The 24,317-nt window shown below is 47.4% G+C and overlaps 1 protein-coding gene across 1 annotated transcript; it reads right to left on the reverse strand.

Moving 5' to 3' along the window:
- Window positions 1–520: 520 nt before the first annotated feature.
- On the reverse strand, window positions 521–24,047 carry LOC135261302 (glutamine--fructose-6-phosphate aminotransferase [isomerizing] 1). Its single transcript, XM_064347473.1, has 19 exons — window positions 23,892–24,047; window positions 20,064–20,171; window positions 19,757–19,864; window positions 19,348–19,473; window positions 19,061–19,119; window positions 18,712–18,846; window positions 18,561–18,622; window positions 18,205–18,284; window positions 18,000–18,102; window positions 17,194–17,357; window positions 14,588–14,683; window positions 14,102–14,199; window positions 13,673–13,793; window positions 12,950–13,107; window positions 9,786–9,900; window positions 7,848–7,975; window positions 6,166–6,333; window positions 5,566–5,727; window positions 521–3,314 (listed from the first exon to the last, which is right to left on the reverse strand). Exons 1-19 carry the CDS (start codon window positions 23,896–23,898, stop codon window positions 3,270–3,272), a joined length of 2,043 nt encoding a protein of 680 aa, XP_064203543.1. The 5' UTR covers window positions 23,899–24,047; the 3' UTR covers window positions 521–3,269.
- Between the last annotated feature and the right edge of the window lie 270 nt (window positions 24,048–24,317).

Genomic DNA, 24,317 nt, shown 5'->3' on the forward strand with positions numbered 1-24,317 from the left:
TAATGCATTCTCCTATAGGAAGGGATTATACAAGAACCAGCAAAAATGATTAATTATCCTTAATTTATAGGCCAAGTAAAAAGTAGCCCCAAAGCTACACCAAGCTTCCTGTAACATACTTTAATATACAACAAACTTTCAATTATTTTCTCGTCATAGCAGCCACCATGTCATCTTACTGCATTTTCATGCCATATTATCATATTTTACTAGTTAAGATTTTGAATCTTTCTGGAGCAGTTTCTGTTCTAGTTTCAAGGCAAGCTTTCAGTATCATATTAGAATGACACATTGGGATCACTTTCTTTACAAGAGGTACAGAATATGAAATATGTATTGGAATATCCGGTGTAAAATAAAAACCAACTCCAACTAAAACTGAAATTGAAATTCCTCTAATATTGAAGCCACAACTCAATCTGGCTAGACTGAATAGTGTCCTCACCTCATTTCCTTCAATGATTGGCTACCTTGAACCATTCTGTGCGTGGTTAGTTTGCGGTACATAAGGTACAGAAAATGAAAGGAAGGAATTTGTTTTATTGCATCTGTTGTAATAATACAACCCCCATCTTCTCTTCATCAGGAAACGGAATGGTGTTCAATAAGGACACCGTCAACCGAGGTAAACCTGACATTGCAGTTACCCGACTGCACTATCATGAATACAGTATGTACTGAGTGAACCAAAGAGGTGGACAGATAAGCATTGTTATCATCCAGACAGACATCAAAGGCTGTGTTCATTTTCTGCAGGAGCTTTTAAAACAGAATTCAAAGCACTCAAACTCTGACACTTTGGCTACTCCACGGAAACCATTTTAGTACCCAGTCTAAACACCAGAGCTGTCTTCTGCATGCCCTGCTCTGCTAACCGAAACATCTAATGAATATCCTTTATGCTAAGGTCACACAGATTGGCACACAAAGCATATTAAAACTGTGCGTCTAATTTCCCCTACAGGAGGGATTCACAAACACACTGGAATAATGAAAAAGAATTTCATGAAAAAAAGAAATGAAATGTTTTAAGATGTGTCTACATACACCAGCATTTATTATGTCTTGCAACCACATGCAAAAACAAAAGGCCCATTTTTGGACACTGTAAATGATTTGTCAAAGAGTGGGGTCCTGGCATGCAAACCAATGTGGCTTTGCTTGTGACCTTAGTGCAAAAGGTACACTTCCTGGGCCTTACAGATATCACACTAACATTAATTCCCCCCCCATAATAGCAGCTGCTTTGGATAACAAACTTACAGCATCCCACTGTGTGTTTCTTTGAAATTTCTCGGTGCAACTATTAACACCCCCTAACTCACCCCAACACCCAAAACTACTACACCCCATAAAAACCAACTGCCGTTATGTATGGTTACCATCCAGTTGATCAGAGGACTATGCTGGGGGGCTATCTTGCTCGTAACAATCAAAAACACACAATTACTACAAATAAAGAAAATTGACACAGAAATGAAAAACAAAATAATGGTCCCATGATTACAAAAAACAACAAAAAAAAAAAAAACAGAAAAACAACTTGATGGCACAGGCAAGTATGGGAAAGCTTCCTACTGGAAATCTCCATGCTCCAGCCAGTAACATAAAGGTACTTCATTTGTAAACTGAAGGCTGCACCCTAATAAATGGGACCCCCTCTAAAACAAGGCAAAGTAATGTAAAGAAACTAAAGTAACTAAACAAGAAATAAATGCATAAAAGGAAGTAACAATTGAGCAGTGCGACTGACTAAAACACAACTATATAGTGCAGACAGTAATCACAGTAACATCAAACACCCGACGACCCCTAAACTAGCCGGTTCTAGTTCCACTCATTACATACGTGCACATGATCCATAAGTATCATCTGCTAAGAAATCAGTTACATGATTAGGCACTGGAAGCATTTCTGGGCAGGTGTGTCAGTATGTGTGTAACTATGCACTTTCCTGAAAGGAGGAAAAAAGGTTCACATTCTTCTCAGACTTTAGCTGTGCACAGAATTCTGCAACATTATGTCTAAATATCAATAGACCTGACTGCTGTTTTGATTGTAGCCAAGAAGGTAAAACAGCACTCTACTTCTGAAAACTCCAGAATGACACCAGCATTGAGCTTCTCTAGATAAGCAGTTTGATTCAAGAGAAAGAAAGCAGTATTTCTGTATATGTAAAATATGTACAGAGAAAAAATTTCAGCACAGAAACAAATTTGGAAAAAAAAAAAGGCAAATAATTTTTCATAATCGGTTCTCCTTCCGCAAGAAAATTTGTAATTATGAACAAGCTCAACAAATGGAGAATTATGTTAAAATGACCACTTCACAGACAGCCTGAAACAGACAAGTTTTCTACAACACCAGACAAAATCTTCACCTGATGGTGAAAGAAAGTGTACATACAGTAGAGTTCATGACCACGGTTAACCTGGCAGACTCACCAGAACCAGGGGGGAAAAAAAAAAGTTCAGAATGCATTCAAACCTAACCCAATACAATGGACTAACTCCTTTTGCTTCGCAAGATTGGTTTTTCTATGGTCTCTAATATGCAATCGATTCTTCAAAACCTCCTAAGCATCTCAGAACAGATTGCTACGATATCCGAGTCACCGCACAGGATTAACTTTCACAAGAGTTTCTATGACGCGTCTACAGCATTACCATTGAAAAGCTGCGGGTAGCTGTTCTTCCTACAAAGCAGGCACTCGGCAGCAGTGCATGTCTGCATATCTGCTATCGTGTCAATGGCATGGACAGTGCTCTGTGTGGGGACTGACTAACCCATACGAGTAAGCACGTATCCCACTACGTATATGCATGAACCTTCTTTATGAAGTGCATTCGGAATATGACCATGCACTTCATAAACTTTCCGGAAAGTGTTTCGGTGAGGCAAATCCCCCCCCCCCCCAAAAAAAAAAACATATATATATAAAATAAAACCTAAAAAAACACAGCCAAAAAGCCAGCCCATAACTCACCACCAATGACAAAACAACATGAATAAAAACATAATAGAACATTGCCTTCAGATACAGGTTTAGGGTAAAGAGAGATTTCAGTATACATTCAGACAGAATAGGAATTTGAGGTTTGCATTAAAAATGGCCATGATAAAAGCCTCTTTATAAAACAGGAAAAAGGGTTTCTTTTTTTCCCCTCACAATCTTGATATTTGCATGAGAGTAGCTGTCTGGGGTGGAGCCGCAGATATATCAGTTGAAACGGCGTGAGGTGGGGTGGGGGTGGGGTCAAGGTGAGGCTTCACTCAACAGTCACAGACTTGGCCAGGTTCCTTGGGCAGTCCACCTGTGATGGAGGAAGGGTACAGAGGTGATTTACATGTAAACAACACTAACTGCAGGGTCATCATTGAAGAGTCAAGTTAAAGGGCAACTATGGGAGTAATTTCTGAAAATCATCTTAACCTTACTGCCACCGTTCTACACACAACTAAACTGAGCTTGAAACCAATAATTTAACCAGCAACAACAAACCTCTGGAGATACTATGCAATTGGACATACCACACACAGGCCAACAGCACTTGGCATGTCCAGCTTTCATTTCCTGAAGGAAGGCCTATCCCTCATGATGTGAGCTTGCTGGACTGCAGGACCTTGGAGGGACTAAGTGAAGGACTGCTAAGTGATACAACCATCAAATCTGACCCCAACTGACCACATCTCACTTCACCACCTGACATCTGTCTCCAAATCTGAAATGTCGCTGAGGCCTCCACCCTCTCTCTCTCTCTCTCTCTCTCTCTCTCCTCTTCCTCTCTCTCTCAGTTTTGCAGCTCTGAGGGTGCAGTGCAGCTGTCAGAGCACAGCGCCTCTGGCGTTGTCCACATCTGGCGGCGTGCGGACCGGTCCGTGTGTTTTCACCACACCCCGTTAACCCGACTGAGAAGAGCTACCAGCGCATTGTCTCCGTGACGAATGATCTGGTCTGGGATCAGATCGTTCGTCACGGCCCTTCTCCAACGGGGTATTGCTCTGAAAGCGTTCGCGTTTGAGGCTCATGGTGTAATCTGTAGGGGACAATCAATCCTTTCAGTGGCTTCACATGGTGTGCTAAGTGCCAGCAGTGGGGTCATAAGCGGTCAAAGCGACCATCAAACATAGGCTACAATGGACCGCATGACCGTCCCCTTCCCTTTCGGTGTAATTGAGCTAATCTCGAAAATGCATATGAATCACAATCAGATTTTAAAAGCATGGTTGTAAATTTCTGTGTACAAAACAGCAAGTGCAGACACCAATGCAAATTACCACCTCAATGCACCTACCAGTGCGCAGTTTTTCTTTTTTTTTTTACTCAAAAGTACTCAAAAATACACATGCATTTTTTACACTGGGTGGCAGGTGAACAACTAAAAAAGGCATGACCAGAAGTAACAGATACACATTAAATTGCCTAATCAATTTTGTGCAATAGCAAATAGCTTTTGTGTTCATTTTAATTGCTGTATTTAATCATATTTAAATGTTTAATGTTAAGCAATTAGCACCAACTACATACTGACATTTTTTAACATTAATAATTATAGTAATTGAAACTGAGGGACCCACCCACAATAAAATTAACATAGCTGTGGTTAGAAAGCTCAGTTTAAATAATGCCACTCTCTCATCTCTAGCTAGCCACAGGCAACTGCTGCTGGAAATTTATGTTGTTTCTTTTAAGCAAGAAGCTTATCGTTAGACCAATCATTATGCAGTTTTTTTTCTTAAATACTATGACAGTGCAACACATGATACTGACCTCATTATCATGAAGATACCAAATTCGACCATGCTATTTTCTTAGAGGTTATCGTTGTGTGTTTGTGGCTAGTTGCATATGTGCTTAGCGGAGTACTAAATGATCTGCTGTGCCATGCTACAATGCGTGTGGTCTTACTGAAGCCAAGACCACACCCATTTAGCACAGTTCACAAACCCCACCCTGAACCACCATGCCCTCGTTCAGTGAGGCAAAGGCCACCATGGTGTAGAGAGGAAATTAAATTATGTCTAAATACAAACAGCCCTTAAGATATTTTAAGCTCACACAGTAAGACAAAATCACAACAGTGATACTTATTTTAGATCTCGACGAGACCAAAATCCACTGAATACACATATAAGCCTTCTGTCTAATTATGTACATAGTGACGTGTACATATGTACATTGCTGGTCTACGGCAAGCAAATCTGACAAAGCACAGAATGCGAGTGGTATGGGTGGGGCTTCAGAGCCAGCTGCCTGGCAGGATGGGTTTGTGTTCGGAGGTGTTGTCTGCACAACACAGCCTGTCCGTGTGGCAGCAATGGCTCAATAACTACTGCCTGCCAGGCTGCGGGTGAGGAGGTGGTGCCTTAGTAACGGCAGTGGTGGAGATGGACAGCTTGCAGGCGGCCAGGCTGTGGGTGAGGGGGCGGTGCCTCAGTAACCGCGGCAGTGGTGACTGACAGCTTGCAGCCGGGCAGGCTGAGGGTGAGGGGGCGGTGCCTCAGTACCGGCAGCAGTGGTGAATGTGCACCCTGTTGCCTGCCAGAGCTCTCTCGCATACTCACATCGTAGCCCCGCAGCACAGCCAGGTGGAAGGACAGCAGCTGCAGGGGGATGACACTCAGGATGCCCTGCAGGCAGTCCACACAGTGCGGCACATTGATGGTGCGGCTGGAGTTCTTTATGGTCTCGTAGTCGTCCTTATCGCAGATCACGATGGGTCGGCCCTGGGAAAAAAAAAAATCCACCACCAACGGGGTCAGCTCTTCGGTGTACCACTTTCAAACGGGAAGCTGAGCAGTATTCAGCAACTGCTCCACTAACTTGGCCCATCTCTTGTTTTAGCGGACTTTTCTTTCCGTGATAAATGCACATGTATGTCGGTTTGGCTGCAGGCATCTGCCAAATAACTGAACTGTAAAAGTTGTAATTCCATCCCAAGAACCACTGCAGGAGTTTCTGCATGATACAAAAGCGTATCACAATATTTCCACAACTCTGCAGGAGCAAACTGCGTCTCGTATAATGGCTTAAACATATTAGCCTGAGGAGTAACAAATGTGCTCTCTCTGCACTCACATCCAACAGAAATTTCTCCGCTCATTTTTTTCCTTTCCGAAAGCAGACCTGACGGAATCGGACGGTCGGGGGCGCGCTCCCCTTACCTGGCGGGCCACCACCTGCTGCAGGGCGTTCTGGCACTTGGTGTAGGTGTGGTCTCTCATGATGATCATGATGACGGGCATCAGCTTGTCCACCAGCGCCAGCGGGCCGTGCTTCAGCTCCCCGGCGAGGATGCCCTCCGAGTGCATGTACGTGATCTCCTTGATTTTCTGCACGCGAACAGCAAAGGCACATCAGACAGACCGCCATTTTAACCTTCAGACTCACATCGCATTTCATGTGTTCATCTATGACGACCTCAAAACTCATTAGAGGTTACTGGAAAGAGTCCACACACATCCAAAGTACGTTCGTACCACTCACACCCACACACCGGAGACTATTTTCCACACTTACAGGTCTCTACAGGAGAGACAGCGCTGGTAGGAAGAGAGGCACATCTCTCACTCATGATAACAGATAACAGCCTGTGGACTCCTGGAGCACTGCTAAGACGAGCTAATGCTAATACAGCTGTAAGCCCAGCTCCGCTGGCTGCCTTACATCCACACACCACCCCCCCGCCCCGGCAGGACGAAGCCAATTGTGTCTCAGACTCCCGGCCAAGGTCGGCTAATGAAATTGGCTTTGTTTGTTTTCGCAGGATGGCCTGAAGTGAACTCAGCCGAAAACATCACCTCGGAGTGGCTTTCCAAGCGCACATTCCAGTGAGCACAATCACACAAGTATGCGACCGCACTGAGATAAGAGGACAAGACGGCTCTGTTCAACACACTCGCTCTCTCTTTACACCTTCTTTGACCCATAACAGAGTTTCTGACCAAGATTAGAGCTTATGGACATCAAATGCAATCGCATATCGGCTGCAAGCCTCATTGTTCATTGTCTGGGATTGGCAACAGAAAGTACAAAGAATCAGGACGCAATCAGGAGAGAGTCGTTTTTAATCCACCTAATTTGGCATGGTGATCAAAAAGCCCCACTTTTCATCCTGGAAAGCTCTGCTTGGATTTGCGTGATGCCACAGCATCCTGAGAGGAATTCAGCTATTGCACAGAAGCCATGAAATCCCAAAAAAACAGGTTTCACCCTCAAATGAGAGACTGCCAATTTTATGCTTATAATTTCAACAGAAGTTATCTCGATGTGCACTGCGTGACACCTGAGCTTTTAATCTCCCCTGTACATCTCTGTCACTATCAGTGTTAAAAATGCTGTAAAGCAGAACAGTGAGCCTTATCTGGACAGAGAGCTAGACAGAGAAGAGAAGAAAGAGAGAGAGAAACTTTGGTTTACTTTCCGAACACTAATTATTATTACTAATTTATTTTACATTTGAACTCTGATTATAATTTTGGAAGTATTAATTGTTCATGTTTTACTTCTACTGTTATACAACTTGTTTTGTATGTTTCCTGTTTGTTTAGGCAACATGTACTATATGTATTTTATGCCAATAAAGCTCACTGTATTGAAACTGAATTGAGAGAGAGAGAGAGAGAGAGAGAGAGAAGACTGAATTGTAAGGAAGAAAAAAAAAAGCTAGAAAATCCAAAGAAAACAACAACACCGAGACATAACCTCCCTACCTGATGTGCTAATTGGTTAATCAGGAGGCAAAAGAAAATGATTCGTATTGGACAGAACCTAGTGAGAGCGAGAGAGATGCATTTTACACTAGAGAGAGAGAGAGAGAGGGAGGGAGGGGGAGACGGGCGCTCACCAGGGCTCCCTCCAGGCAGGTGGCGTAGTGGTACCCCCGGCCCATGATCAGCACGCTCTTCTGCTGGTACAGCTCCACCGCCAGCTTCTGGATCTCATCGTCCAGACTGAGCACCTCCTTAATCAGGTCTGAGGAGGGAGAGGAGGTGAGAGGAGCGGAGAGGAGGTGAGAGGTGAGGGGCGGTTTGTGTGAGTCCACGACGTGAAAAAAATCTTTAATTTATTTTATTTCTCCTTTATTTTAGCAGGAGTCCCATTTTCACGGTGAACACGTTTCTTTCCACTCTAACTGAATACGCAGCCCAGCATACGTCTTTATGCTTAACCGCCGAGACACGCGAGCGGTATGCATCCCTGTCTGGCCACACGCCAGGGACAAAGCTTTCCTGCCAAACGCGGCTGCTTTGTTGGTAGCGCGTGGGGTAGAGTGGAGCACGTGTCTGCAAGCATCCACTTTGAATGCCAACACCCTAGGGCTGCAGCAGCAGATTTTCTAACCCTCCACCCTCCCCTAAAACAGTAACTAAGTAAGTATATAACTATATATATATATATATATATATATATATATATATATATATATATATATATATATATATATATATAAATGAATGAGGAGGCAAGTTGCCAGGACGATTTGTAATAACACCTCCGCCCACCCAATTAAACGCATTGACATTTAATGCTTCCCAAGTTGCGGCACGCCCTTCGGCTGGACCGCAACGGGCTTTTCGCACCTAACGGCATTAGGGCCGGTGCCAGAGCCGTGACGGGTGTCCGCGGCGTGCCTGGGCGATGACATCATACGGTGCGGTCACAACGCAGCTGAGCCGCTCGGACTGCGTTTCAGCGTCTAAATCGCGGTTCAGGAGAGAGAGGTCCCGCTAGGCTCTTTGGGTCCAGCGGAGTCTTCCAGAAAAGACAATGCAGGCCAGCTGCAGGCCCCTCCCCACTGTAAACATGCGCTTACAGGAAGGGTTGGAGGGGACACTTTAATAAGCCAGCTCCATGAAATCAGACTTTCAATATCAAAGCTGCCCTCTCCTCCTCACATCCACACGCACACACAGCCTCACCCACACACGCGCATGCACGCACACACACGCACACACGCACACACACACACACCCCACCACAACCTCATGCGCACACACAGACACACACACACACACACAAATTCCATTTACTAAAAGCGCTTTCCAATGTTTGTGAGGAAATCAAGCCAAAACAATATAAATTTTTGCCTTTCCGTTCCCTTCTCTAGCTCATTATCACAGCACTGCATCCACACATCTAATTACAGCAACTAAGCGCCAAGTGAGGACAGGTCAAGTATACACAAAACAATGGTATAATTGTGTTTTGTTGTGTGTTGGCGTGTGTATTTCTGCACTGCTGCATGTATTGTCGTGTGTGATGGGCGTGTGTATGTGGTGGTATGGTGCGTGTGCATGGTGAGTGTCCATGACATGCTTGAGTGTGTGGGGTGTGTATGATGCGTGTGTGTGTTGTTGTGTGTGTGTGTGTGTATGCATGTGTGCGTGTGTGTGTGTGTATGTGTGTGTGTGTGTGTGTGTGCCTGCGTCTCTGTGTGTGCGTGTGTGTGTGCGTATGCATGCGTGAGTGTGTGCGTGTGTGTGCGCGTGTGTGTGTATGCATGCGTGTGCGTGTGCGTGTGTGTGCGTGTGCGTGTATGCGTGAGTGTGTGCGTGTGTGTGTATGTGTGCGTGTGTGTGTGTGCATGTGTGTGTGTGTGTGCGTGTGTGTGTGTGTATGCGTGTGTGTGCGCGTGCGTGCGTGCGTGTGTGTATGCGTGCGTGTGTGCGTGTGTGTTTGTATGCGTGTGTGCATGTGTGTATGCGTGCGTGTGTGCATGCGTGAGTGTGTGTGTGTATGCGTGCGTGTGTGTATGCGTGAGTGTGTACAGGCGTCAGCGTACCTGGCAGCACTCTGAGACCTTGGATAATCTCTCGGCGTCGCGGCTGCATGGAGATCCTGTCGTCGCACATGAGCAGCGCAAACATGATCAGAGCCACAAACTGACTGGTGTACGCCTGGAAAACACGCAGACACGCAGACACAACCCGTTAGAAAGGACCCTAAGGGCGCACGTGCGCACACACAAAACGGTTATGAATGAGCCTGTGGATACACACGTACACCACACGCACACACGCACACCACAGACACAAACACATACAGACAAACACATACACACAGACACACTCACACCACAGACACAAACACATACACACAGACACGCACACCCACACAACAACACACACACACAGACACACACACACACAAAGCTATGAGCCTGAGGGCGAGTAAGCGTTCACATTAAAAAACTCAAAGAATGCCTTGGGCTGTCTCACACAAACAAAGCCAGCCGCAGGGCGGCAGCCCAAAACACCGCAGGTGCTGCGCAGGTGCTCTTCCATTCCGGAGAGGCAAAGAGACGGACGGCGCGGAGCGGGCCGTCCGCCTGACTCTGAAACTAAGGACGCCCTCCCCCTGCCTTCCGTGGACTCCGCCCACATGGGCCAGAGATGACGAAACCTTGGACGGAGCCCTCGCGTTTGCTTTTCAGGACAGCCTGGAACCGTCCGGGTCCCGGGAGCGCCGCGGCCGTCGCCAGCTAATAACGCGCACCAGATGAGCGGGCGAGGAGAGCGGGGCCCGACCAGAGCGCCCAGGGGCCCGCGCTACAGTACGCTACAGCAGGACGGGGCCTGGAGCTGGAGCTGGATGCCATGAAGGTAAATAAATCCACCCAGTAAATCCACTGTGGAAAGACACCCCCGGCTAATCCAGCAAGCCGCTGCAGAGGAATCGTGCGAAACACCCCATCGAGCTCACGTGTAAAGCCTTTTATCGGTTTCCGCAAACTGTGGACGAGATCGCAAAGCCCTGACTCGCAGCCCTGCGTCAGGTGACAATCTCCCTCTCTTTTGTCTGTTTTGGACAGCGGTGGAGAGGACTATCATCTTCCCAAGGGAACTCTAATTGATTCGGCAAGTCCTACCGGATTTTTTTGGCGAGGGCGATTAACGGCAGCATCGTCAGCTGTGCGTTTACAGCTCTGACCCGACAGCACATGTAATCGCAGAGCCTAAAAACAGCAGACAATCGATGCTAACACAACGGCAGCACTGAGCGGAGTTCAGTCATCAGGCATAACACGCTGGCCGCATTCGCCCTGCCACCAGGCCGCACGTCGACGTGTCACCCGCGTTCCCCGCGGCCGCGCGGACGCAGACGCTGTCCTCGAACGACCCCGCGCGCCTTTTCGTTTTTTAACATGTGGGGGCAAAATGAAAAGGCTGAAGAATGTGTGGATGGGCAGCAGGTGGCTTTGGTTTCTCAGCCCTCTGACAGACACCTCCCCCCCCTCCCATTTGGCTGGAGAGGAGACTGGTGCTGGGAAAGGATAAACACAGACCCTGTATGGCCCAGCTCCTCTCTCTCTCTCTCTCTCTCCCTCCCTCCCTCTCTCTCTCTCTCTCTCACCAACCCTTCATCCATCTGCCTTCTCTCCTGATCCCATCCAGAAGCGAGCGATTACTATCCAGTAACTCACATCAACATAAGCAAGCCATCAGCAGCGTGTCTACTCCGTTCAGCCCAGTACGTATTACCCACAGTAAACGAGTACACCACCTGAATAACAAAGAGTTTAATAAATCACATGTATTTACTCCGGCTGGGTTTCTGCCCAGCTTCTTCAGTATTACCATAATGAGATGACAGCGTAAGGATGGGAGATTTCAAAAGCCTGGCTGAAAAATACAAGCCACTTGGTCAAAACACATTCAATTCTATAAAGTAGGTGAAATAATAACAATAACAACTTTACTTGCATAGCACCTTTCACACAGTGAATTTGCAGCCCAAGAGCTGCACAGCATAGGTCAGAAATAGCCGCAAAATGCAGGTAAATGACAAAGTGACTAGACGCACCCTCGAATCCTCAGCACAGTCCCTCCACAAGGCTCACCTGTCTGTGGACAGGTTCCGATGTCAGTCCGCGGGGAAGAGGCCTGCGTTCGTACCACAGACACCTCCGGCGCCACCTGGACACAGGCGAGCGCTTTTAACAAGAAAAAAGGGAACAAAAAGCCCCAGTCTTAAAAGAGCCTTCCCTCTCGGGCCTGGCAGGGGTCCGCTATTCCGATAAGTGCGTCTCACGTTTCCGCTCTGCATTTTCGCTCTGTAACCCCCCCTCCCCCGACACCCACACACACACACACACACACACACACACACACACACACAACGCCGCCTTGAACCTGGAGACACTCCGTGTGCACTACCAGCACCGGGGCCTGGAGGACAATCCACCATCACGAGTCCTCCGACAAGGACCTCGTAAACAGGCCGCGCCATCGCCTCAGGACATCCTGTGACGCCCATTAACTGAGCGGCTCCTGCTGCAGGATGCTGACACGGACCTTCTGTTTGCGGGCTAATTACTGCACTTTGTGCTTCACGCAGGGAGTTATAAAGCCAATTAAACAGAGTTAGCTGGTCATGAAAAACTCCCCCCGGATAATGCAGCTCCCCTTTAATGAATAGTGAATGAAACAATCCGGTTTGTTCCGCACGCACTCATGTGATCTGGCAGAGATGGACGGTGAGGGATACAGCAGCCACCTGGATGCCAGACAGCCCTTCATCGCCCAATCAGAGGGCTGCTCTGCCTGGCAGGGGGGCCGGCGGGCCGGGGGTCTGGGAGCAGTGTGAAAGGGTCTCTGATTTCAGCAGCTGTGAGTCCAGCTGGATGTGGTCACAAGACCACGCCTCCCACAACCCCCCCCTCCGTCAACTTCCCCTACCGTTGTGTGGCCGTGAGCTGCAAGGTGTGTGCGTTCGAAGCCCCTGCTCTGCTAACGTTAGCATTGCAACAGTTTGCCTCTGGATGGGTTGAATCTCAGCAAGCACACGTAGTACGTTGTTTTGGAGAAATGTGTCTGTATCGCGTACACGTAACGTAATTCATGGTTTTGTTTGGATAAGCCGGAAGACTGCGGTGTGGGACAGGACAGGTAAGCGCAGGAAGTGTCGAGACTGTGACCACACCCTCGCACCCCGGCTCCCTCTCACCTTGGTGCTGGCCACGCCGATCTCGGGCCCGGCGTTGATGTGCACTCCGCAGTCGGTCTCCCGGGAGATGGAGCTGCCCACGGTGTTGGTGACGCCCACTGTGAGGGCGCCCCTCTCCTTGCAGTACCGCAGGGCCATGAGGCTGTCCGCCGTCTCGCCTGCAGGGCACACGAGGGGTTAACTGGGGGCTTTTATTGCGGAAGAGCCCAGAACACGCCCAGACTATCGAGAAGGAGCAGCCTGAAAGAGGGCAGTCTCAGGCGTCGGAGTAAAGATGCCAACGCCGTGAGCTGGAAGCGGGCGCGGGTGGCGCTGGCAGAGGTGCCAGCGTGGACATGGGGGCAGGGAGTGAGACGGAGCTTTCGGTGACAGACTGGCAGGGACTTGCCATCATTTTTCGGGGGCCATCTGCAGAGTCTCCAATGGGCCTGCTGGATATTACAGTCCAACGGGAAAGGGGGTACAGCCAACTGGCACCAGTGCAGCGAGGGCCCAGGCACACACAAACACAAAGCACACTTTCCAAATGAAAGACAGAGAGGCAGTTTATATAAAAGCTTCTTTAGACCATGACTGTTGTGCTTTGGGCGTCTCTGCGCAGGGGGTGGAGCCGGGGGAAAGGAGCGGGATTAAGTGATGCGTGGGTCCATTTTACTCAGACCGGCCCGCAGGACCCGATTGGCTGCTGCAGATAATGCGTGCCCCTGAGCTCTGGTCTCTCACCTGATTGGCTGATGAAGAAGCAGACGTCGTCACGGAAAACGGGCGTGTTTCTGTCCAGGAAGTCGCTGGCCAGCTCCACCATGACGGGCAGCTCGGTCAGCTCCTCCAGCACCTGGCGAGTCTGGTGGGGGGGGGGGGGGGACATTGACCAGTCATCTACTGCCCCCTGTGTTGTACACAGCAGTCACTTCCTATTCATTTCTCACACTGTTTCATTTCAGAAAAAGAGAGTTCAAACTGGGACAGAACAACAAGCTTTCTGTTCTATTGGGGGCAGTGTTTATCCACAATGATGGAAACAGTGATCCAACCCAAATCCACATACTCAGAATATTCTGACAGCGCACCATCACACACACACACACGCGCATGCACGCAGCCAATCTAAGCGGATGAGACCCCCGTGTTCCCCTGCCCCAGGACACCCACCGCCACCCCGGCATGGTAGCTGGTGCCGCAGGCGATGAGGATGAGTCGCCGGCACCTCTGGATCTCCTTGATGTGATCTTTCAGTCCGCCCAGAATCACTGAGAGCACAGACACACAACTCTCCTTTACCACCGGCAACCTGGGCACGTCTTCTGGACATTAGTGTACTAATCTACGCAACAGGAACATCTTTACAAAGCCATTTCACACATGCACAAAATCTATATAATGACATCATAAATGACAACATTCCATTTTCTTCCACAATACGAGTGACCAATCAACTGATTGCACGTAATCAGTTTCTTCATGAAAAACAAATGAAGTCCTAATATATATTTACAGCACTGAAACAAGAGTTTGTGGTACAGGAAAAATAAAATAAGCCTTAAAAAAGGATAACAGTTACAGTACTGGTTTTAGCACGATTGACCTTATTTGTATTGGCGAAGTCGATTCAAACAGACATCAAAATAGCTCTCTCACCGGTGTTATCATCAAAGTTGAGTCTCCCCCTCATGGTGTTGACTACAGACTCCGGCTGCTCGAATATCTCCTTCTGCATGAAGGAACTGTAGTTCCCTGTGGGGGAAACGCAAGGCTATCAGTGGGGCGACGTCTCATCTAGCCAAACACAGGAGAACAATCCCATCCATTCCCCAGTAGCTATACCTAGAAAGCTCCAATTATTTACCATTGATAAACACATCAGCTATTCAAACTGGCTACGTACTTCTAGAAACTCTGTTTCAGATCACTTTGTTTGTTAGCCATGACAGACGTCCGCACCTCTAACGACCCAGGATTGTTGTTGAAAAAATTCCAAGGTAAATACAAGGGAATGTTAGGCAACAGGGTTTTTTGGACAGGGGGACTGGAGCCGAGCGATGACCTCACAGAGTGAAAACTAGGCCTTCTGGCGCTTTGGGGAAACAACTGTGCAAATTCGGGAATTTGAGCCTGCAAGAAGGGCAAATTAAGAAATAAACAGAATGAGGACAAAGCCTTTTGCAAGAGTTCTCCCCCCGATGCAAAAACAAACAGTGAAAAATAAAACAAAGTTCCCGCAGTTTCCAAGGAGAAGCCATTTGCCACAAATGAAATATGAGAAAGTGTCTGCAGCCTGCCTCTAATAGTAATTTAGGTCACACAAATTAAGTTACTTTACTGGAATCCCAGAGTGAAGCGTGGAAAGAGAGGAGGCTCAGATTGTTGATCCATGACAGAATCTCTCAAGGACGGCCTATTTGGAATATAACAGCGCCATCTGGTGGCGCACTCAATGTCACAAGCATCAACCACTGATTACCACAACTGGCAAAGACAACTGATTAGAGAAAAAAAATAATATTTTGTTCATAACAGTGACGCTCAGCTAAATATTGAGGATGATGTCCAAGAAGCACAGAATAAATAAGATGGTGCAGTTATAAAATCTGTACCTCAAATTAGTCACAGTCTGATTTGCAGATGTAAGATCTGTTTTGGTGGTTTGGTTTAGTTTTACCGAAACCACACCCTCACTGTGATTATAAACCTTGGCTAGCTATCAGGCCAGAGGCACAGACAGTCCCTCTCGCAGGAAACTCGTTTGTTCAAACAATCAATGGGAACGGTGAACGATTTCGCATATTGCCACTAATGGGGCATGGATATCTAAGCTTTGCGAGGGATGGATTTCTCCTGGATGACTGGAGCCCAGGATTTCAGTTCCATCTCTGCAGTGAGACGGTTCCCTGGGGAGGTCAGATGCAGGCAACCCCACTGTGTGTGTGAGGGCCAGTTGGGGCCTACTGGGGTGCTCTGGGGCCAGCATTAGCACCGCTGCATTAGCATTAGCACTGCTGTTCTGAGCGTGTAATAATCTGCACTTACTGACTCCTGCGTACAGTCTGTCCCTGCCCAGAATTACAAGGCTACAGTAATGCCCCATTTACCCGTGCCAGTCTGTGCCGAGCTGACGCTCGCGGCAGACGGCCCCACGCTGCCGCCGCGGCTGGACAGCACGGGCACGAGAGGTCAGGCGGTCACGCCCGCCGCAGGGCTCCGGCTACCATGGTTACCCTTCTCAAGGACAGGCGGGAAGAGCCAGGACAAACAAACAGAGGGCAGCACTGAGGCGTGCGTGGGCCTGGGTGGATGTGTGTGTGCGTGCGTGCGTGTGTGTGTGCAATGCATGTGTGTTGTGTTTGTGTGTGTGTGTGTGTGTGTTTCTGGGGATGCCAACTAGCAGTGGGACCGTTTTACTCATGTAAATGTAACCATATGGTTAATAAATATATTTCCTTTAAAATAATTGCCATGATGAAATCAATAGCCTGTCTCTTGCAGCACATTTATTCTCTGCAGTGCAAAGCAAGCTGCATATGCAGGGGTAGCTTACATAGTGTGGGAGACATTTTCCCCTGAGAGTATCATGTATTTGTGTTCTTAACAGTCACCTTCTCTCTTTCTAAATTGCTTCGGTTTGGAGCCGTTGTCAAGCGTACGAGATGGAAGAGAACTTCATTTAGTGCCTTCATCTTTGAAAACACCTCATATTTTATTGGTGTTGTCCTCCATCCCGTGGAGTGCAGCACACACGAGAGGCTGCTAAAGTTTTAAAGCTAGATGTTTTGCAATCTTAGGCCTTGATTTTCCTAAAATGTAGCCTAGCTTTGCCTATTTGGATCACCATGTCCCAGAACAGTCAAATAAAATATTGATCAAACAATGTCAGTAGCCCATCAGTCTACTAAAGCGTGGCAATTACTGGATAGAAGATGAATAGCTATCAGGGGCTTATTCACTTATGCCTGTCCTGGTGCTCAGTCTGAAGTAAAGCTGGTGAAAATGCTCTGCAATGCCTTTAAGTGGCTCTGTGGCTGTAAAACAGGCTTTGGCACCCGGAAAACACTTGAGTAATTGCAAAAGGCAAATCAGCCATTTGTGAATGGAAATGTGGGAACAAGTGCCAGTGGCTTTTTAAACCTTTTTACAGATTTGATCTTTGATACCCATGTAAATACGGCGTTTGCATTTTTGGGATCCGCGGCGGATTCTGGGACAAACCCCCTGCTGAGGTTAGGCGGGGGGGGCGGAGGCGGCGCTACCTTTCATGATCTGCTGCAGCTCCATCTGCAGGGTCTGGATGGCGCGGGCGGGGTGGTCCCCGACCGTGCGCTTGATCCGGTGGATGGAGAGGCGCCCCTCCGTCACCGCCGCCACGTCGTCGTCCTCCAGGAAGATGACGCGGTTGGTGTGCTCGATCACGGCGCTGCCATGACAACGGACGCAACGCGGGACATTGAGGCAGTTCGCCACGCAGAGCAGTGCATATGCAAATAAAAGAGACGTACCGGTTTGTGCTTGTGTAACCATGCAAAACGATGGAGTGGACACTTACTTAAATGTTTCTATTACATCATTAGATTCTAACCACTTTTCTAATAAAGGTGCTATAACACACTGCAGCCTTTTCCTGCCAAGTAGCTGAAACGAAAAGTCTCGGTTTGGCTACTGTTTGAGCAAAAAATCTACTGGGAAAACAGAATATCTGCTGGAAGGTATGCTGGTCAGCCAGAAGGGGGCAGTCCTCAATACAAAACCAACACACCAATCGACATGGATGCGGAAGCCACTGAGTTTCAGGCGAGATGTTAAGCCAAGGCCATTACGCACTGCGGCCATTAAAGATCACATGACCCTGGTCAAAAGAGGAAGTCATTGACTGTCTCAATACGGTCAGTCAGTAAAACCCCTTACCCCTGCTGCTTGTCTGCTGCCCCAGGTCATCAGTGTAAATGAACAATGAGTTCTCACCCAGCCTTACTGGTCAATCATTAACAGTAAGAGTTTAAGTGTCTGGGTCTGGCTGAATACCGCGCAGAAGGAGTGGGTTTAGGTGCTGGTCACAGACCTGGCATCGGAGGCAAAGTAGTACTCCACAGCCTTCTCGTCCACAGGGAAGAGGCAGGTGTCCTGGTCCATGCGGGGCATGCAGGGCTTCTTGTCTTTACCAGCTGTGGGGGGGGAGGGGAGACCATAGAAGAGAGCTAAGTGTTCCTCCACCCCTAAAACACACTACGGTACTGATGTGGACGTCCGTGACAGCTGTGACTTACATGAACGGTACAGGACAGGAATGTGGTCCGTAGACAGCTTGTGGTCACTGCGCACTCCTATGAGCAAGGGACCACCTCTCCTATAAGCATGAGCACACGTACATGTTAGGACGTTTTTGTAAAAGTTACAATAACCTGCCCCTCTCCTACTTAAACACTCACCGAACCAGCTCTCAAACTTTCCCCAAACAAGCAAAAGTAAATGCCAGAACATATTTCTGCTTCCGACTGAGACTTCATTTACTAACTACATTCAACGCCAATAAAATTGCTTTTCAGAGTAGAGCCAAAATTGGCTTAAAATCAAAAAGTAAACCCAGCAGCTCCCCCCCTCCCCCATCATTAGCACTGGATACCTGGTGCCCACAGCCTCTGCTGGGTAATGGACGCTTTTGAAGACCAGGGCGAAGGCTCCTTCCTAAAAGAGAGAGTGAGCGCGATTGAGACCTCAGCCCGGTGACACCCGCGGGAGACTCTCAGGTGACGGCAGTGAGGACAGAGGCCTACCAGCTGCTGGGTGACTCGCTCCACCAGGGTGGCGAAGCTGATGTCATCGCTCTCCCGGTTGTCGTACATGTACTTCACCAGCTTGGCGATGGTCTCGGTGTCGGTCTCGGATTCAAACTCGTAGCCTTTGCTCTCCTGTGGGGGAGACGTGGGGGGGGGGGATAATGAACGTTTAGAGTTCTCCCAGTCACCGTCAACATCGTTCCCACCTAACACAGCCATTGTCTTCAAAGCCCTGGGGCAGATCTTGACAAGTAATTTATAGCTATCCTTGCAGAAGCGGTTACTCTTCCTCTAGTGTCTGATGCACTCCTGATAACACAAAAGGCAACTGAAGTTTCGTTCTCACCAGGAATTTCCTCAGGTCTTTGTAGTTGGTGATGATTCCATTGTGAATAACAATGAACTCTGTAACAGAGAAAAATGACAAAAAAATTATAAATATTGCAGCAGTTCAGATGACATCGGAAAGACCCTCTGGTTGGCACCACGAGATACATTATTTCTAATCTATTCATCAAATTATTATCAAGCCTCTCTGCATTATTGGCTCTGTAGGAAATGTGATTTTGAGCGGGAGCCATTACGGCTCCCGCTGTGTACAGTGCAGCGTGGGCCGAGGACGCGGGGTCTGACCGTTGCTCTTGTCGGACCGCTGCGGGTGGCTGTTGACTGGGCTGGGGACGCCGTGGGTGGCCCAGCGGGTGTGGGCGATGCCCAGGTGAACGTCAAACTCCACGTCCAGGTCAATGTCCTGCTGCTCTGGAAACGAGATTAAAGGTCAGACGCGGGGGAACAGAGAGCGATGCACTGCAGCTCCCCGAGCGAGTGTACACACCACTGAGAACAGCAACACAACCAAACGCAGGTTAAAATGGAGCGGTGTTGGAACACTGGGTTTGAAACAGGAAAGCAAGTTGCCAATATCATTTAAATATTTATGTCCTAACCATAATCGATTAAGTGCCAGGAAATGGACTAGTACAAACATGGCTGAACTACCACACACACACACACACACACATACACACACACACACACTTACTGTGGATCTCCTCATCGAGAGCCTTCACTTTGCCCCTCTGCTTGATCAGCTGGATAGATCTGGAATTGGTCTCCCAGTCCTTGCTGTTCCCTCCATCAATCCCCACACCTAAGACAGAGGCTCCGAGTTTACTCTCACCGCCAAGGCCACACAGACACAGGCAGACAACACACCGATAAGCCTGCAGACACAGTCAGACGTTCACAGCTCATGGTTGGAGCGAGCCAGTCTACGCAGCGATGCGCGTGGCGCACAGAGACGGCAGCCCGGCGGCACGGACCCCCCCCGGCCGACCGCAGGCTCTCACCGGCCGAGTCGTAGCCGCGGTACTCCAGGCGCTGCAGTCCTTTGAGAAGAATCTCCAGGATCTCGCGGCGAGTCCGCGGCACATGGTAATTCAGGTAGGCAAAGATTCCTTGGGAAAGGGATGGGAGAGGAGGAAAAAAAAATGCAGATTTAAAAACCCAGAATAAAGGACCTATTTCAATTTGGGAAAACCGGATCCACAGATACATACAATGCACCGTCTGTCTATTATCAGGGTGTCCACCAATGCAAACCACCACACCACAGTGAATCACATGAGTTCATTTGTCTATTACATTCCATATTATGACATTATTACATAAAAAGCAGTCAGCCAGCAAAAAAAAAAAAACCTACAAATTATATCTCCAATCAGAACTGAGCCCTGCGACATGTCTGGGCTCACTCAGCACCCTGCCTGAAGGTCAGAACCATGCCGTCACACCAGTTAAAACACCGCAGGGGCACAGTGACTTCCAATGACAGATAACAGAAAAAAACTGAAATAAAAGAGCTTAAAGAAATGATAAGAATCAGACTCCATTACTCTGACTTGGGGACAGGGGGGGTGGTGGGGTTCTTATTGTACCAGTTAAACCAGTCACGCAGAAGTTAGGCAAGCAGTGTACACAACAAACACCTGCATCTTCCTGAGGGAGAGGCCTTGACATATAGCCTAAAATGTACGAAAAAAAGAGAAAGAAAAACTGACGATATGTAAAGTTCCCTGGGGATATTTTTTTACAACGGAGCCAGAGAACCCATGAGGAAGTATCATTTCTAAAGCCCTGAAAGTGCATGACATCTACATAGTGCTGACACCACTGCACAATTAGAGAAAAGGGATTTGAAGCACACACAGATTAAAACCCCCATTAAAAACACGTGTACTCTCGTGACTTTTCACCATGGGATCAAAGTAAGCTTAATGACGTGTTCATCTATACAGGCTCAAAAGTAAATTATGAAAAACCATAAAATGCATCAAATATTAGTGGCAAGATTCTCAGTATTCTCCATTCACAATTCTCATCAGAATTATTTTTCCAAACTGTTAAACCATATTTGCCTGATTTCCATCGCAAAAGATTTTATTTGCCTCATTCCAGAGTCTTTTACTAGGATAAGCTTACGATAAGATAGCTCTACTAACAACCTATTTGAAAGGTTGAAAAACTACCCATTCCAGTATAAAGGTACATGAATAAACTGCACCTCTACTGGCACAGCGAATGATGCCATTGAACTGTACTCAAGAACTCAGTAAGTGGAACTATTACGCTCCCCGTAACCAGGGAGAGAGAGCAAACTAAAGAGCAAACATAGAGGCATAAAAAAAGAGGGCACTGCAGAACCGAAGTGTGGAGCGTGGCTGAGGTACTGACAGCTGTCAACAGTTCAAAGTGAATTGGACACACCGCTGATTCTGTGGCATGCAAATACCAGGCCTGGTACACAACAGTGTTGCAGGACTCTCTCCAAGGCAAGCGGTTCCAAACCTTGTACCTGTACCGCCCAGTAAGTTTTCACTCTAATACAAACAAATCACAATCAACAATCAACAGCTACAGATCCTATTGAGCTACTGATTAGTATAAAGAGGTCTGCCAAATTAGGGTTGAAATGAAGACCAACAGGACTGTTGAACTCCAGGAACAGAGATGGGAACAACTGCTCTAAGGCATGTGGAGGGGAGGAGCATCCCAAATTTTCTTCCTCACTATCTCAAGCAAATGAGGAAGAGGCTTTAAGCCCCTTTCTTGGCTTTAAATACACCTCTCAGCCAAATCAAATGCACCAGATAGGTGAAAAATAACATGGAAGGACAATCTCAAGGGTGTGAGGTGTAGTCCCCATTTTTAGAAGGGCGGGGAGGCAACTCACAGAGGCCCCATTGACAGCAGCTGGACTGGCAGGAGGCTGAGGGCTTGGGATGTGTGGGCAAGCAAAGGTGCATGCAAACAAGGCCCTCCTTTGTACAAAACTAGGGACAGATGAGGACGGAGGAGAGGAAAAGCAAGAGAGGGTGTAGTCTGGCCCAGTACACCCATTTGCATGAATTTAGGTCCTGCATCTGATAGACACACAGAACTCCTTCTAAATGGGCAAGGGAGGGATGAGCAGTTATTTTTGGCTGGCCTGGTGCTTGTCCTCTTGCTCATACAGAGTAGCACTGTTTCTCCTTATCAGGCAAAATAGCTCACTTCTCCTGATAGTAAAATTCCATTAGCAGAGTAGCTAAGTGCTCACACATCTGCTGAATTAACAAGGATAATGATTGCCCCAAGCACCCCCACATATGCATTCCCTTTTTGTGCCCCACTACGTGACATGCAACTCATCTCGGCTGCCCAATCATGTTCCTGAAGATCTATCATCCTGTAGGTTTTCACTCCAACCCTAACAAAGTAAACCTTATTGAACAACTAGACATCAAGTTGAACGGCTAATTAGTAATATCCAGTGTGCCAAATTAAGGTTGGAATGAAAACCTACAGGACGGTAGGTCTCCAAGAACAGGATTGGGCAGCCTTGAACTAGCTGCACAGTCAGCAGTAAAAAGTTACAGGCAGGAGAGCCAATGGATCCAGTCCTGTCAGTTGTACTCACTGCATAAGGTTTGAAACTTACAAATCAGACAGCATCAAGTGCAGCCTGTTTCTCCCACACACACACACACACACACACAAACCCTGCAGGGCACACACACACAAAAAAGTGTCGCATCACAGCTGTTGTTGCGTAACCTGAAAGCAGGTGTAAGCATATTTGGTTAAACACAGTGCAAATCCAGGCACAAATACCTTGTGTTCCCAAGTGGCTTTTATGAACCTAAGGGCTGTGCAGTATTCTGGGTAAACTACTTTAAGCTTGACTGTATGGAAGGACAGTGCACATTTACTGAAATAAATACATTGACCTACACCTAGGTATATATGAAACATTTCACAATCAAAATTTCACAACACTGGTTGTACCCAATGTATTACCACCAAGACCCATTTTATCACACAATTAACTTCGTAAAGAAAGTGACGTGTCAGAAAGAACCCTTAGTGCCAAATCTGCGGGAAAAGCATGGGATTAGGCTATATGTCAACTCCTTTGTGGCCCGTTAAATGAGATGCACAGGCATTGCATGCAATCCCGCTCAACTTTTGGCAACCCATATCGACCACAATGCGAGCTGTGTCATACACATCCAGGAAATCATCATGAGAATATGGAAAATACCATTGTTGGAAACAGCAAAAAACAATCTAAACCCCCACCCCCACTCACTCCTCCATCGGCAATAACGCCAGCAACAGTTAGCGAAACATATTTTATGTAACACGTCAGCTAGGTAACTTTTAGCAGGCTAATTAACGTTACTTGCGCCCGGTACCCCGGAATGAATGACAAACTGACTAACCAGCCACAGCAACAATGGTATCTTAATAACAGGGCCGATTTTAAAGAATGGAAACATAAGAGACAAAACAGACAGGACAACCTTCCATGTTTGCAGCTACATGTGATACAGTATTGCCTGGTCCTTCAGATGCTAACATTAGTTAACTGACGCGCAACGTAAGTTCACAAATTCAGAGGTGATGAAGAAAGCAAGAAACCGCTTGCAGTTCGCTATCTAGCGCTGGCTAATATAGCACGCTAACACCCTGTGAAATTCTGGGTAACGGGATAGCTCTTTCCCTTATTACAATGCCATTTGTTTAGCCAGAGTACATTTTACAAATGTTTTATGTATTTTCTAACAATATAGCTGCACACCTACATAAAATCATGTACAGAACGTCCAAAGTATGATTTTATAACATTTACTTACCACACATGTCTGCATTCGCTGCCAGTAGAGTCCAGTTCCTCCTTAGAATGACTGTAGTGTACAAAACCCGCCCCTTTCAAGTTCTATTGGACGACCGCCAGGGCACACCTCCCAAAGCTTCTCCAATTGGCGAGAAGACTGTCAATCTCGTCACTACCTGTCGACGAAGTCAATACAGACGTGGCAGCAGGATGCAGAGATCCGGCGTCGTGCAGTAATCATGGAGGGGGAGGGAAAGGGCGAAATAAAGGGAGGGGAGTACCTCCCCAGCTGAATATGACTTTTGTAGAGCGAAATTACCACATCATTACATTTCCAGAACGTTCTGACAAGACATGAACAGAGAATGCCTTGTGCATGTATCCTGCCCTGACTAAAAACCATTAACATCTGAATGCAGAATGTATTACATATGTATTACATGAA

The sequence above is a fragment of the Anguilla rostrata genome, chromosome 8 (assembly GCF_018555375.3).
Source record: "Anguilla rostrata isolate EN2019 chromosome 8, ASM1855537v3, whole genome shotgun sequence".
Lineage (NCBI taxonomy): Eukaryota > Metazoa > Chordata > Actinopteri > Anguilliformes > Anguillidae > Anguilla > Anguilla rostrata.